The sequence below is a fragment of the Mesoplodon mirus genome (assembly GCF_964341445.2).
Source record: "Mesoplodon mirus genome assembly, chromosome: 7".
Lineage (NCBI taxonomy): Eukaryota > Metazoa > Chordata > Mammalia > Artiodactyla > Ziphiidae > Mesoplodon > Mesoplodon mirus.
In genome coordinates this window covers 14744110-14756701 of record NC_138983.1, presented here as the reverse complement: position 1 = coordinate 14756701, position 12592 = coordinate 14744110, and the positions used below count along the sequence as shown (strand labels likewise).

The window sequence follows — 12592 nt, the reverse complement described above, 5'->3', positions numbered from 1 at the left end:
TCCTCCCTGGACAGAGTCACCCCTGACTTCTCTTCTCTCTCTAGGGATCTGGGCCCCAACACCACCATCAAACTCTCCTAAGCCGTGCCAAGACCCAGGACACAGGACGTACCCTCTGGCACTCAGAAGAGGGGTTGTCTTGCTCACTAACCCGGATCCGGCTAGTACCCCTGCCCCCTGGGGTCCGTCTTCCCCCCAGCCCACCTTTGCCCCAGATCTTGACTTGGGGCCTCTCCTCTCCCCGCACATTTGGACTGTCCCCTTAGGCCAACCGCTCTGTTCTCACCACCACTCCACAGCCATCCGTCCTTCTCAGATAAACCACTCACTGGGTTACCTTTCTCATAACGACCAACAGGACCACTGCCTCCCTGCCCCAGCCCCGCCACACACACACACACACACACACACACACACACACACACAAACATACACACACATGTCAACAGACTGACACCCCCCCACCCCTCCCCCCACTGTACAGAGACCAAGAACAGAAATTGTTTGTAAATAATGAACCTTATTTTTTATTATTGCCAATCCCTAAGATATTGTATTTTACAAGTCTCCCTCCGACCTGCACCCCTCCCTTGTTTTATATTTTATGAAGTTAGTGCGGGCTTTGCTGCTCCCTGGCCCAGGAAAGAGGGTCCCCCCCACCCCTCACCTGGCCTCCCCCTGCCGCTGCCCAAGCCGCTGGGCCTTTTTAATTGCCAAACTGCTTCACCCATCAGCTCAGCACATGCTTTAAGAAGGCATAAGTAAAAAAAAAAAAAAGATGCAGCATCAATTCCTGACTTTGTGCCTTTCTTCATGGTTGGGCTGGGGGTGGGGGGTGGGACTGAAGGATGAGGGAGTAAGAAGGGTGAGTTTATTTTATATTCTGACCGGAGGTGATTGGGGGTGAGCGGTTTGAGAAAGCATTTGCGTTGAGTTCCCTCTTCCAGCCAGGCACAGAGTTCAAACTAGATGGTCAAAGAATTCTGCAGCAATTCCCCCACCCCAAGGCTCCTCCAAGCACCTACGATTGCTGAGTATGGAAGCAGAAAAGCATATAAGCCACCAAGATGGACTTTAGGGGGTGGCAACTGCGATAACGAGCACCTAGGGTGGCCAGGAGCGGCACCAGGCACTGTACACGCCGTACTCAGGTTGGTCCTCCTAAGACCTGCCAATTTCTTGGTTCTTGTATCCTTTGCTTCGGCTGGATTAAAAGCACAGACTTCGCGGGGCTTCCCTGGTGGCGCAGTGGTTGAGAGTCCGCCTGCGGATGCAGGCGACGTGGGTTCGTGCCCCGGTTCGGGAAGATCCCACATGCCGCGGAGCAGCTGGGACCGTGAGCCATGGCCACTGGGCCTGTGCTCTGCAACGGGAGAAGCCACAGCAGTGAGAGGCCTGTGTACCGCAAAAAAAATAAAAAAATAAATAAAAATAACGCGCAGACTTCAGAGTAAGAAGAGCTGCGTTTGGCTACTGGAGCTGCCACTTGCTAGCCATGTGCGGTGGGCAGGATTCCAGTATGACTCCAAGATTCCTGCCCCCTGGCATACACACCCTGTTTCATCCCTTCCCCTAAGGTCTTGAGCAGACCTGTGAATGTGAGGGGCTGTCACTCCCGTAATTAGGTGACCTTTCATGGAAAAAGTAAAGGGATTTTGCAGGTGTAAGTAAGGTCCCAAATCAGTTGATTCTGAGTTAATTAAAAAGGTTATCCTGGGTGGGCCTGACCTAATCAGGTGAGAGCCATTAAAAGAGGGACTGAGCCCTTCCTGAAGAGATAGTCTCCTGCTGGCTTTGAAGAAGCAAACAGCCATACTGTGTGAACCACATGGAGAGGGCGGCCTCTAGGCGCTGAAGGCCTCATGCTATGGTGGCAAGGCATCGGATTCTGCCAACAACCTGAGCAGCTTGGAAGAGGGCCTCAGCTCCAGATGAGACCCCAGCCCAGCCAACACCTGGACTGCCACCTGGTGAGAGCCTGAGCACAGGACCCAGCTGAGCTGTACCCAGATGTGAGCCATGGACACTGAGATCATACATGTGTTGTTGTTTTTTTTTTTTGTGGTACGTGGGCCTCTCCGTGCTGTGGCTTCTCCCGTTGCGGAGCACAGGCTCCGGACGCGCAGGTTCAGCGGCCATGGCTCACGGACCTAGCCGCTCTGAGGCATGTGGGATCTTCCCGGACTGGGACACGAACCCATGTCCCCTGCACCAGCAGGCGGACTCTCAACCACTGCGCCACCCGGGAAGCCCATACATGTGTTGTTTTAAACCATGTTTGTAGTAATTCGTTATGCAGTGTAGGAAACTAAGACACTACGTAACCTGAACCTCTCTGAGCCTCCACTTCTCCGTTTGTAAAAAGAGGATATAACTAAGATTCAGTACATGAGGCTGTTGTAAGGATTCAATGAGGTAAACCATATAAGGTGTTTAGAACAGGGCCCAACGTATACTGGCTCTGAGAAAGATTAGCTGTGCATTTAGAGGCAGTATCAGTATAGTGAGCTAAGGGCCAAGCTAGGGGTGCTATTATAAGCACTGAGGAGGGTCCTCACCCAGACAAGCAGTAAGGGCTTCCTGGAAGAGGTGACATGAAGGACTGTTGGAAGTAGGCAGGAGAGAGAAAGGGGCATTCCAGAAAGAAACAGCCTGGGCTAAGGCCTCAAAGGTGGGAGAGAGAGCAGGAAAACTTCAAGAACAGTTTCAGAACAGCCAGAAGGTAAAGGGCAAAGATGCTGAGAACTGAGGCTGGATAGTGATCAGGGCCCAGATCCAGAAGGGCCTTGAATGCCTTGCTCTGGCATTTGGACTTTATCATGCAGGTATGATACTTTCATACTCGGAAGAAGGAGCCTGGTGGTGGGATGACACCTGGGCCAGCCGCCCACCAGAGGAAAAGATGGACAAGACCAGACCGAACTATGGAGCCTCAGAATTGGCCTTCAAGGGACTTCCCTGGCAGTCCAGTGGTTAAGACTTTGCCTTCCAACGCAGAGGGTGCGGGTTCGATCCCTGGTTGGGGAGCTAGGACCCCACATGCCTTGCGGCCAAAAAAACAAAACATAAAACAGAAGCAGTATTGTAACAAATTCAATAAAGACTTTAAAAATGGTCCACATCAAAAAAAATCTAAAAAAAAAAAAAAAAAGAATTGGCCTTCAAGCCCTACCGCTATCCTCCTCCCACAGCCTCATCTTGACCACTTGATGGGGACCTCATTGTCTGCTGCTGGGCATCAGTTTTAACTGCTAGAATACACAGGCCTTTGCAGCAAGGCCATTAAAGTCTGGGCTCTGGGCCAAAGCTATGATTATTATTAAAATAACTTTTAGCACACCCCCTTTCCTGATTGATTCATCCATTCTCTCTATTAGTCATTCAGCAAACTGCCTTCAAAGGTCTCCCAGGCTTGTGGAGGAGGCTGGGGAGTAAACCAGTCATCAGAGCCAATGTGATGGAGGGGTGTACAGGAAGCTAAGGAGATGCAGAAGAATGTCATGTAATTCAGATTCTGTGGGTCAGGGAGGGCAACTTGGACTGAGTCTTAAAGGATGGGTAGGAGTTGGCGAGGAACAGAAGGGGTTAGGGTGTTTGGGGTGGAGAGAATGTCAGGTGCAGACACAGAGCCATGAAAAGCAGGGCCAGGACCGGGGTGAGGCAAGGGGGTGATTAGCGTGCAAAATTTAAGGAGGCACTTGTACAGCCCTGAGAGTGAGTACCTCCTTAAATCTGGCACCCTAGGAGCCCCAACTTGCTTCACCCTCATCCCGGCCCTGATAGAAAGTAGGGCCCTTGCAGGGATCTAAAGAAAGAACATTTTATCCTGAAGGTGATAGAGAGCCGCTGAATATTTTTAAGCCGGAGCGTGAGATAATCAGATTTGTCTGTCCTGGGGCTCTGCAGGGGGTATAGCGAAGATGAGACAGATTCCAGAGATAATTAGAAGGAATTATCAACAGGCTTTGACATCAAATTGGCTGTGGAGTGCAAGAGGGAGGGTGAAGCCCCGCATGACATTTAGGTGTCTGACTTGGAGGCCACGGTGGTGGTGGATGAGACCTTTCGCTGAGACAGGGAATGCAGGAGGAAGAGCATGTTTGGAGAGAAAAAGAATTCGTTTTACCGTATCTTGCATTTGAGCTGCCTGTAGAATGTTCACATTAGCATGCAAGTCTAGGGCTTGGCAGAAAGGGATCCCAGGCAGATTAGAAAATTGTCAGCATCCAAGTGGTATGTTAAAGTCTTGGGTCTGCATAAAGTGAAGAGAGATTTAGGGAAGGACTCCGGGGAAGTTGGACATTAAGAGACAGTAGAGGAAGAGGAATGAACAAGAAGGCTGAAAAGGAATGGTCGGAGAGGGGAGAAAAACCAGGAGAGGTGAGTGCCCCAGAAACTGATGGAGAGAGCTTCCAGGAACGGTGCTCACAAGTGTCAGATGCTATCTGAGAGGCTGGAAAAGATGAGAAGACAACGTGTCTATTTGCTTTGGTAATGAGGAGGTCACCAGTGACCGTGGCTGGAGCTGTGTAGGGAAGAACCGGGTGGAAGTGAGGACAGGTGGGTCGGATGTGAAGACTGGGGTAGACGGGGGATGTAGTGAACACTTGTCACAGAGGGTGGCAACTAGAGGGGGGATGTAAGTGAGATCAAGAGCAGTTTGGGGCTGCTCTTTTAGATGGGGGAGAGTTGACCATGGTTATTTCTAGAAGACAAAGACCCAATAGAGAGGGAAGATGATGGATGATGTGGGTGGGTGGGGGAGGGGAAGGGATCCAGGGAGCAGGTGGAAGGATCCACTTTTTTTTTTTTTTGCAGTACGCGGGCCTCTCACTGCTGTGGCCTCTCCCGCTGCGGAGCACAGGCTCCGGACGCGCAGGCTCAGCGGCCATGGCTCACGGGCCCAGCCGCTCTGCAGCATGTGGGATCTTCCCGGACCGGGGCACGAACCCGTGTGCCCTGCATTGGCAGGCGGACTCTCAACCGCTGTGCCACCAGGGAAGCCCCACTTTTTTTTTTAAAGAAATACTTTATTACTTTTTTAAAGATTGATTTATTTTTAATTTTATTTATTTATTTATGGCTGCGTCTGGTCTTAGTTGCGGCACATGGGATCTTCGTTGAGGCATGTGGGATCTTTTGTTGCGGCACGCAGGCTTCTCTCTAGTTGCTGCATGCGGATTTTCTCTTCTCTAGCTGTGGTGTGCGCGGGCTCCAGGGTGCGTGGGCTCTGTAGGTGTGGCGCTCAGGCTCCAGAGCACGTGGGCTCTGTAGTTTGTGGCACGCGGGCTCCAGCTGAGGCACGGGAGCTCAGTAGTTGTGGCGTGTGGGCTTAGTTGTCCCGCGGCATGTGGGATCTTAGTTCCCTGACCAGGGATCAAACCCACATCCCCTGCATTGCAAGGCAGATTCTTTACCACTGGACCAGCAGGGAAGTCCCAAGAGATCCACTTAGGACTGGAGAAGCCTAGACAGAAATGGAGGGCACGCTGTGAGTGCAGAACATGGAGAGACAGGAAACTGAGGGAGCCCCCATAAGGCTGTGAAGTTTGGGGATGGGGCAATGGAGAGGGTGGGCATGGGAGTTGCACTGGGGAGAAGGGGGAGAGTTTGAAATAGTCACTCAGAGGAGTAGGAGACAAAGCCCCATCCTTCAACAGATATTTACTGGGACTTCCCTGGTGGCACAGTGGTTAAGAATCTGCCTGTCAATACAGGGGGCACGGGTTCGACCCCTGGTCCCAGAAGATCCCACATGCCGCGGAGCAGCTAAGCCCGTGTGCCACAACTACTGAGCCTGCGCTCTAGAGCCTATGAGCCACAACTACTGAAGCCCGGGTACCACAAATACTAAGCCCATGTGCCGCAATTACTGAAGCCCGCACACCTAGAGCTCATGCAACAAGAAAAGCCACCGCAATGCTAAGCCCACGCACCACAACGAAGAGTAGCCCCTACTCGCCACAACTAGAGAAAGCCTGCACGCAGCAACGAAAATCCAACACAGCCAAAAATTAAAATTTTTAAAAACCAAATATTTACAGAGTACCCCTTATGTACATGGCACCATGCTGACCTTGGAGCACAAACAAGACCCAGCTCCTGATAGCAAAGGGCTTGAAATCTAGCATCTTCCCATTATTGATTTGTGACCACCCACCAAGCATTGGACTGAGAACTTTACATGTCCCAATTAGGAATCAAAATAATCTTAAAGGGTGAGTATTTTTATAGATGAAGAACGTGGGGTTCAGAGAGGTGAAATGACTTGACCAAGGTCATGCATCTAGTAAGTGGCAAAGTGGGTATTTGAAGACAGGTCTGTTTGGCTTCAGAGCTTATGTTGCCCCTCCAGCTCTCCAGCTCTCATCCCAGCACGCCTTCCTCCCTCCTTCCCCACAGCCAAGCTTCTTATTCTTGCACAAGATCCAAGCACAGTGGGGTGTCCTGGAGCCCAGGGTTTGGCAAGTTGGTCAAAGCATGGTCATCTGCAGTCACCACTCTATGCCTGTCCATCCCAGGCAGTCTTCCCCACCTGTGTTAGGAGGCAGGGTTAATCCCCTCGCACGAGCCACCTGTTGACATCCCGCCTCCTCAGCGCTGTGTCACTGCTGCTAAGGGGGCACATCCCCAGTATGGCCCCAGTGATGGAGCTGCAGCCTCCGCACTCTACTGTCAGCCCTGGCAGCTGGCCTTGCCACAAACACGTGTGATGGCTTTCACAGGGCCAGTCATCCTGCTCAGATTGCCACAACAAACCCTTTATTACACCTGGAAACCAAAGCTGTAGCAGCAGGGAGAGCAGCTGTGGGTGATGCCTGGAGCTGGGATGAGCCAGGGCCAGGCTCCAATTCCAGAGGGTGGACGACCCCAGAAGCCATCTGGCCAAATGGGGCACCTATCTGATGTGGGTAACAGGTGCCCACTGGGGCACTGGGATGGAGGAGACAGGCTGGGAATTCACCTCCAAAGGAGCCCGAGTCTCTCTGTCATTGGAGTGACAGTTAAGAGCATGGGTCTGATGTCCATGCTGCACTTCTGATGTGACCTTGGCAAATTACCGAACCTCTCGAAGTCTCAGCATCCTCATCTGAAGAATAATACCCATCCTCCTAAAGTTGCTGTGAGGGGTAAATGAAAGCTTGCACATGAAGGCCTTAGCACAAGGTCAGTTATGCAGTAAACACTCAAAAGGCATTAGCTATTATTTTCTGAGTGCAGAGACGATGGCTGCAGTCATTCCATGGAGAGAGTTGCAGCTGGGAGAGGCTGCAGAAGGTGGTCAAGCGGGTCGGGGTGGGAGCGAGGAGGGCTTTCATTTTTCCCTTGGATTCTTGGGAAGAGGGCAGAGCCACAGCTAAAAAATAATGCAGTCAGCAGCTGGTCCTAAGTGGGCAAGGTGTGAGGACAGAGTGGAGAAGCTTCACTTTAAAAAGGACTGAGCGGGGAGAGCTCTGCAGGAAAGAGCTGAACAAGAAACCAACCGGCAACCCAGCAGCTAAGCAGCTGTGAGGGAATGTCAAATCCAGCTAGAACTACCATAATTCTTGGTATAGGAGGCCTGGGTGTTTGGAAAATGAGCAATCCTAAAGGCAATCTCAGGGACGAAGATGTGGGGAAGGGGGAACTCCCAAGTGCCCCAGCCCACCCTCTCCAGCAACAGGGCTTCTTTAGAACTTGGCTTTAGGGAGGAAGCTTCCCTGTGGCCAAGCTGTTTAATGCAATTCCATTTATACCATTCATCCAAGATGGGATCGCTGGACCAGGAGAGAGGTGGGGAGGCAGAGCTGAGACATCTGCCTTTGGGGAGTTTACAGATGAAGGAAACGGGCAAATGTGAGGCTGTTACTGTGTGGCAGGCAGCACTGGGGGAGTGGGAAAGGGCATGAGTTCTGGGGCCAAAAGACCTAGATTTAAATCCTGGCTCACCACTCACTCACCTCACCTGAGCTATCTTGAGCAAATAAATCACTTGAATGACATCTCAGGGCCCTCATCTGTAACATGGAGGAAGTGATAAATATCTACCACCCAGGCTTGTGGTAAGAGTCAAATGAGATGTTAGTTATTGTTAGAGGGTGAAGGGGAATGCCCAGAGAGGGGCCCAGGAAATAGTTATGGGGCTGAAGGAGGGAGACAGCATCTGTAGTGGAGTGCCAGGAGGGGTTCATGGGAGATGTGGCACCTGAGAATGGCCTTGATGGATGGACAGGATTTCAGAGAAGGGGACATACTCCAGGCAATGGGAACAACGTGAGAAAAAGCACAGAGCAGGACAGCCACTGTAGGGCTGGCGAGAATTGGAGGAGCCTTGAGCAGTACAGCTCTCCCTCCTCTGTAATCCATTCTCTACCTCTGAGAGTCTGGTCCCTCCCACCTTCCTGGGCTCACCGTCAGTGGGAAAAGATAAGACAGACTAGACTAGACACTGGGTGCAGAGGACAATGGGATCTGGGAGGAAGAAGAGTGCCTTTCAGCTGGAGCCATCCAGGGAGACTTCCTGGAAGAGGAGGCATTTTAGTGGCTCCTCAGAATTTGAAGTACAGCAACAGAAGGAGATTTCAGATGAACAATACTGTACAGCCCTGATGCCAATTCCCAGAATAAGGAGCACAGATGAGTGGAAGGAAATGGATGGAATTGGAGGATAGGATGTGGGAAGATCAAGGCAGACCTCGAATGCCAGGCTGAAGTATAGGCAAGGGGGAACCACTAAATACTACAGAGGGAGAGTAAATGCTGCGGTCAAAGGTTGACTTCAGAAAGATGAGTCTGGGGTAGTAGATAGGAGGCATTAGACCTGAGAAGCTAACCAGGGTCCCACCATCATCCAGATGTAAGGCTCAGGTGAAGAACACCCCAATGACAAGAGGAGAGGATGCAAGGAGGAACCATGGGATTTCCAGGGGGAAGAAGATGGACCCCAAGGAGACCTCTAGTCTTTCCTTCCGGAGTTGGGTCCCCCCCCCTCCCGACCCAGGAGGCTGATTCAAACTCCTGGGAGACCCTGGCCCAGGAGCCTCAGGGGGGCAGGTCACAAGAGGCAGCTGGGCCTTGAGGAGGCTGCCAGGCTCCAGGGTCGGGAAGGTCTCCATCCCACACCCACCCCGAGCTGGGTCCCTCTCCTGGATGGGTTGAGAAGAGCTCTAGTCCTAGAGGCAGTGTTACTGGCAATCGGGTCCATCCCCACATTCCAGGCGTCCGAGAGAATGTTCCCCTTCCTGTGCCCCTTTCCCAAATCGAATTGGGTCTGTAAAGTCCCGTGGCGCCGACGGGGTTAAAGCCAGCTCGTGTCACCGCCCCCGCCACCCCACCTGCCCGCCGCAGCGGCGAATGCCGAAGCCGGAAAGCGCGGGACAAGGTGGGTATATCACAGCCTCTGAGTGACGGGCGGGGCGGTGATTGGCCGCTGCCGAGCTGCAGGGTACAGGGGAGGGGGCGCAGGGGTGGGCTTTGGCGGGCGCCCAGGGCTGGGTTCGTGCCCGCCGCCGGCTGGGCCGGGCTCGCTCCTCCAGTGCCCGAGCCGGGCTGGCTGGGCCGGGCGGCGCCCTCCGCACCGGACCCCGCGGGCTGGCGGGTGTCTCTAAGGTGACACTCCGGTGCGCGGCAGCGGCCGTGGCTGCAGGCGCGCGCTCACCGCCCGGGCTCGGGCTCCGCTCAGTCTCCGGCTCCAGCCGTCCGGGGGCCGCCCCAGCGCTCACCACGCAGCACCCCGACACCCACCAAGACCCCCTCCCGAGGGGCCCGGGAAGATCCCCGCCGGCCTTTCCGAGGCGCAGCGCCCAGCAGCTGCCGCTCCCGTCGTCTGAGCCCCGGCGTCGGGAGGGGCGTGCGGGACCCGGCGCTTCCCTCCCTCTCCGCCTCGCGTTCCCGGGCCCAGGAGGAAGGGAGACTGAACTTGAGCAGGGAACCCCGAAAGGCCGCAGGAACCTCGGGAAGAGGGCGGCCGCAGGATGGCCGAGGGGCCGGGCGGCGGAGGGCCCCGCGGGGACGGGCCTGGCGGCGGCTGCCGCGCAGCCGAGGAGGAGGTGGTGAGGCGACGCTGCCGGCGGGGGGCGGAGGCCGAGGTCTCGCAGCAGCAGTGGCTCGAGGCACCCCGGGGCATGGCCGCTGGACCCCCGGTGGAGGAGCGGTTCCGCCAGATGCACCTACGAAAGCAGGTGTCTTACAGGTAAGAATGCGGGCAGAGGGGAGCCCAGCGCTTGGGACCACTCCCCTTTTCAGTCAGCAGTCATTGAGCGCCTGCGGCTTGCCTGACACTGCTCTAGGCCCTGGGGATTCAGAAATGACTACCAAGGGGTCTCTGCCTTCTGTGTCCAAGGGGGAGCTTCTGGGACCCTTTCTCTAATGAACAGTGAAAACCCTATTCATTCAACGTGAAATTACTGATGCCCGCTGTGTGCCAGGCACGGCACTGGGCACTGAGGGGAAAAATAACCAAGACGTGATCCTTACGAAGCTCTATCTGCTGGGGAGAGCCAGGAGATGCTCCTGGCTCTTCTTCTAGGGGAAAGAGGGACCCCCTACTCATTCAATAGGCCTTACCTGAGCTTTCCTGTCGGCTGACCCTGTGCTAGGCACTGGCCTGTGGAAGTGACCGAAATGATGCTCGCTGCCACCATGGCTGAGACCCTGCTGCCTAGAGAAGGGGAAGGAATCCCCTCCTGGACCCCTCTGCCCAAGCAGACCTTCACCGGCATCCCAGTGGCAGACTGAAACTTGCACTCCCACCCGAATCTTCTTAAACGTCTTCTGCCTGTGAAAGATTCCCAGCCTCCCAGGTCCCACCACCTATGCCCAGAGGAATCAGCTGGAGTGGGCCCCAGAGACCACTTTTATGATTTGGGATGGGGTGGGAGAGGACTGCCCCTCAGTAAGGGTGCTTATGTTACACAGAGGAGGGGCGTGGAGGCAGGGCAGGGGCAGCCCTCGCCATCCTCTTCCTCTCCCAGACCACAGCCTCAACCAGGGCTTGCTGCCCCTCTAAAGCCCCTGGGCCAGAGTGACCTTTGGAGGGTCCAACAGGGACAACGAGGTGTCTGCAGTCCTTGAAACCATCGGCCTGGTTAGAGAGGACAAATTTCCTGTTTACAACCCCGAGGACTTGGGATGTGTCTGAGGCTGCCCTGCTACGTGGGGCTTCTGGGAGGGTGTTTCATAAAACTGACCCAGTCCTGGGAGCTTGAAGGACCCCAGTATTTTTAATGGCTATGAGACCATCGGGCCTCCATCACTTGGGGGAAGATGAGAGAGAACAGGAGGGGACTTTTCCACCATCATGAAGTGAGACGCTCGGAATAAATGGGCAGGAGGTTACGTTCCCATAGGCCCTACCTTCACTGTCTGGGGCCTATGAGGAATCGGGAGTACACTGAGCTACATGACTGAGTTCTTCTAGAACACCGTGCTGAGAGAAGGGCGTTGTCTGTCCCCTAGCTGCAGAGAGAAGGGCCCCTGAAAGTCCCCGGAGGGAGGAGAGAGCACAAAGAGACTGATGGGTGATGGGGCATAGAATGAAGGAGATATTAGTCTGGGAGTCAGGAGGCCTGGCTTGTATTCTCACTCTGCCAGTGACTTGTGTGTCCTTGAGCTAGACAATCTCTCTTTCTCTCTGGGCTTCAGTTCTTCACCTATGACATAAGAGGGTGACCCAAAGTCAGGAGCAAAGAGCATCTGGAGCTGAAAAGGAAGCCAGAGTGCCAGAGTGGGGTAGAGGCTTAGAGGGATGGGGGCAGAGAATAATCAAAAGGCTGAGATAGAAGGTGCTGTGTGCGCACACTCACACACACGTGCACACTCACACACACACACTCAGAGATAGCCACAAGGGCTGGGGTTCCCCCAGGGTGGTTCCTGAATGGAGGCCCCTCCACAGCCCAAACTTGAGGCCTCTAGTCACTAAGGATGCAGGGCCACCAAGCTGTGGCTCCTCTCTGACTGTGAAAAGATCAGGAGACCTCCGGGTCACCTGTGTGAGGGCTGCAGAAGAAGCACCAGGGCGGGTGCCAACTGTCACCCCTGGACAGATCAAGTGAGGCACCTCCTCATACCTTGCGGTTAGGCCAGAAGCCCCATCTTAGGACCAGAGCAGGACAGAGCATCAGGTCAAGAAGAGCACCCTGGGTAGAGGGGAGAGGAAGCCCTGGGAAAGAGGCAGAGCCCTGGGCTGCCCAGGGACCCCAGTGGAATGACTCAGCCCTCCCCTGTGGCTGCCATCCTAATCAGCCTTGTGACCAATGCTGCTCTTCCTCATACAGGCCGCTGGGGGCTGGCAAGAGCCAGGCCCACAGTGGCCCTTTCCACATCCTCTGCCTGCCACAGTTCCACGCAGCTCTGGCTTGCAACTAGACCTCCCACCCCGCTGTGAGGAGTTGCTAAGAAAAGCAGTTGAAAGCCATTCACAGAGAGAAAAGGCTTTTAGGCAGAAATGCGGGGGCAAAAAAATCCAAGGGCGAGGGGTGGCAGCAGAAGCGGGATTGGGGCCTGGCTGCCTCTGACGTAAGTGAGGATGGGGGTTTTCAGCAGCACAGTAGGAGCTTTTAGGGACGTGGAGGTTTCTGGGAAATAGGTTCCCTTTACCCCACAGCTCTGG

At 54.4% G+C, this 12592-nt stretch overlaps 1 protein-coding gene across 2 annotated transcripts in view; it reads left to right on the top strand.

The window, feature by feature from the left end:
* The window catches only part of CREB3L1 (cAMP responsive element binding protein 3 like 1), a 35466-nt gene extending 34676 nt beyond the window's left edge, over positions 1-790 (top strand). Inside the window, exon 12 of one of the 2 annotated variants that reach the window (XM_082626445.1) lies at positions 45-790. In XM_082626445.1, coding sequence (XP_082482571.1) covers positions 45-266 — 222 coding nt within the window. In that variant the 3' untranslated portion in view covers positions 267-790. The remainder of the gene's footprint in view (positions 1-44) is intronic. The other variant, XM_082626446.1, reaches the window with a different exon arrangement.
* The last annotated feature ends 11802 nt before the right edge of the window (positions 791-12592 follow it).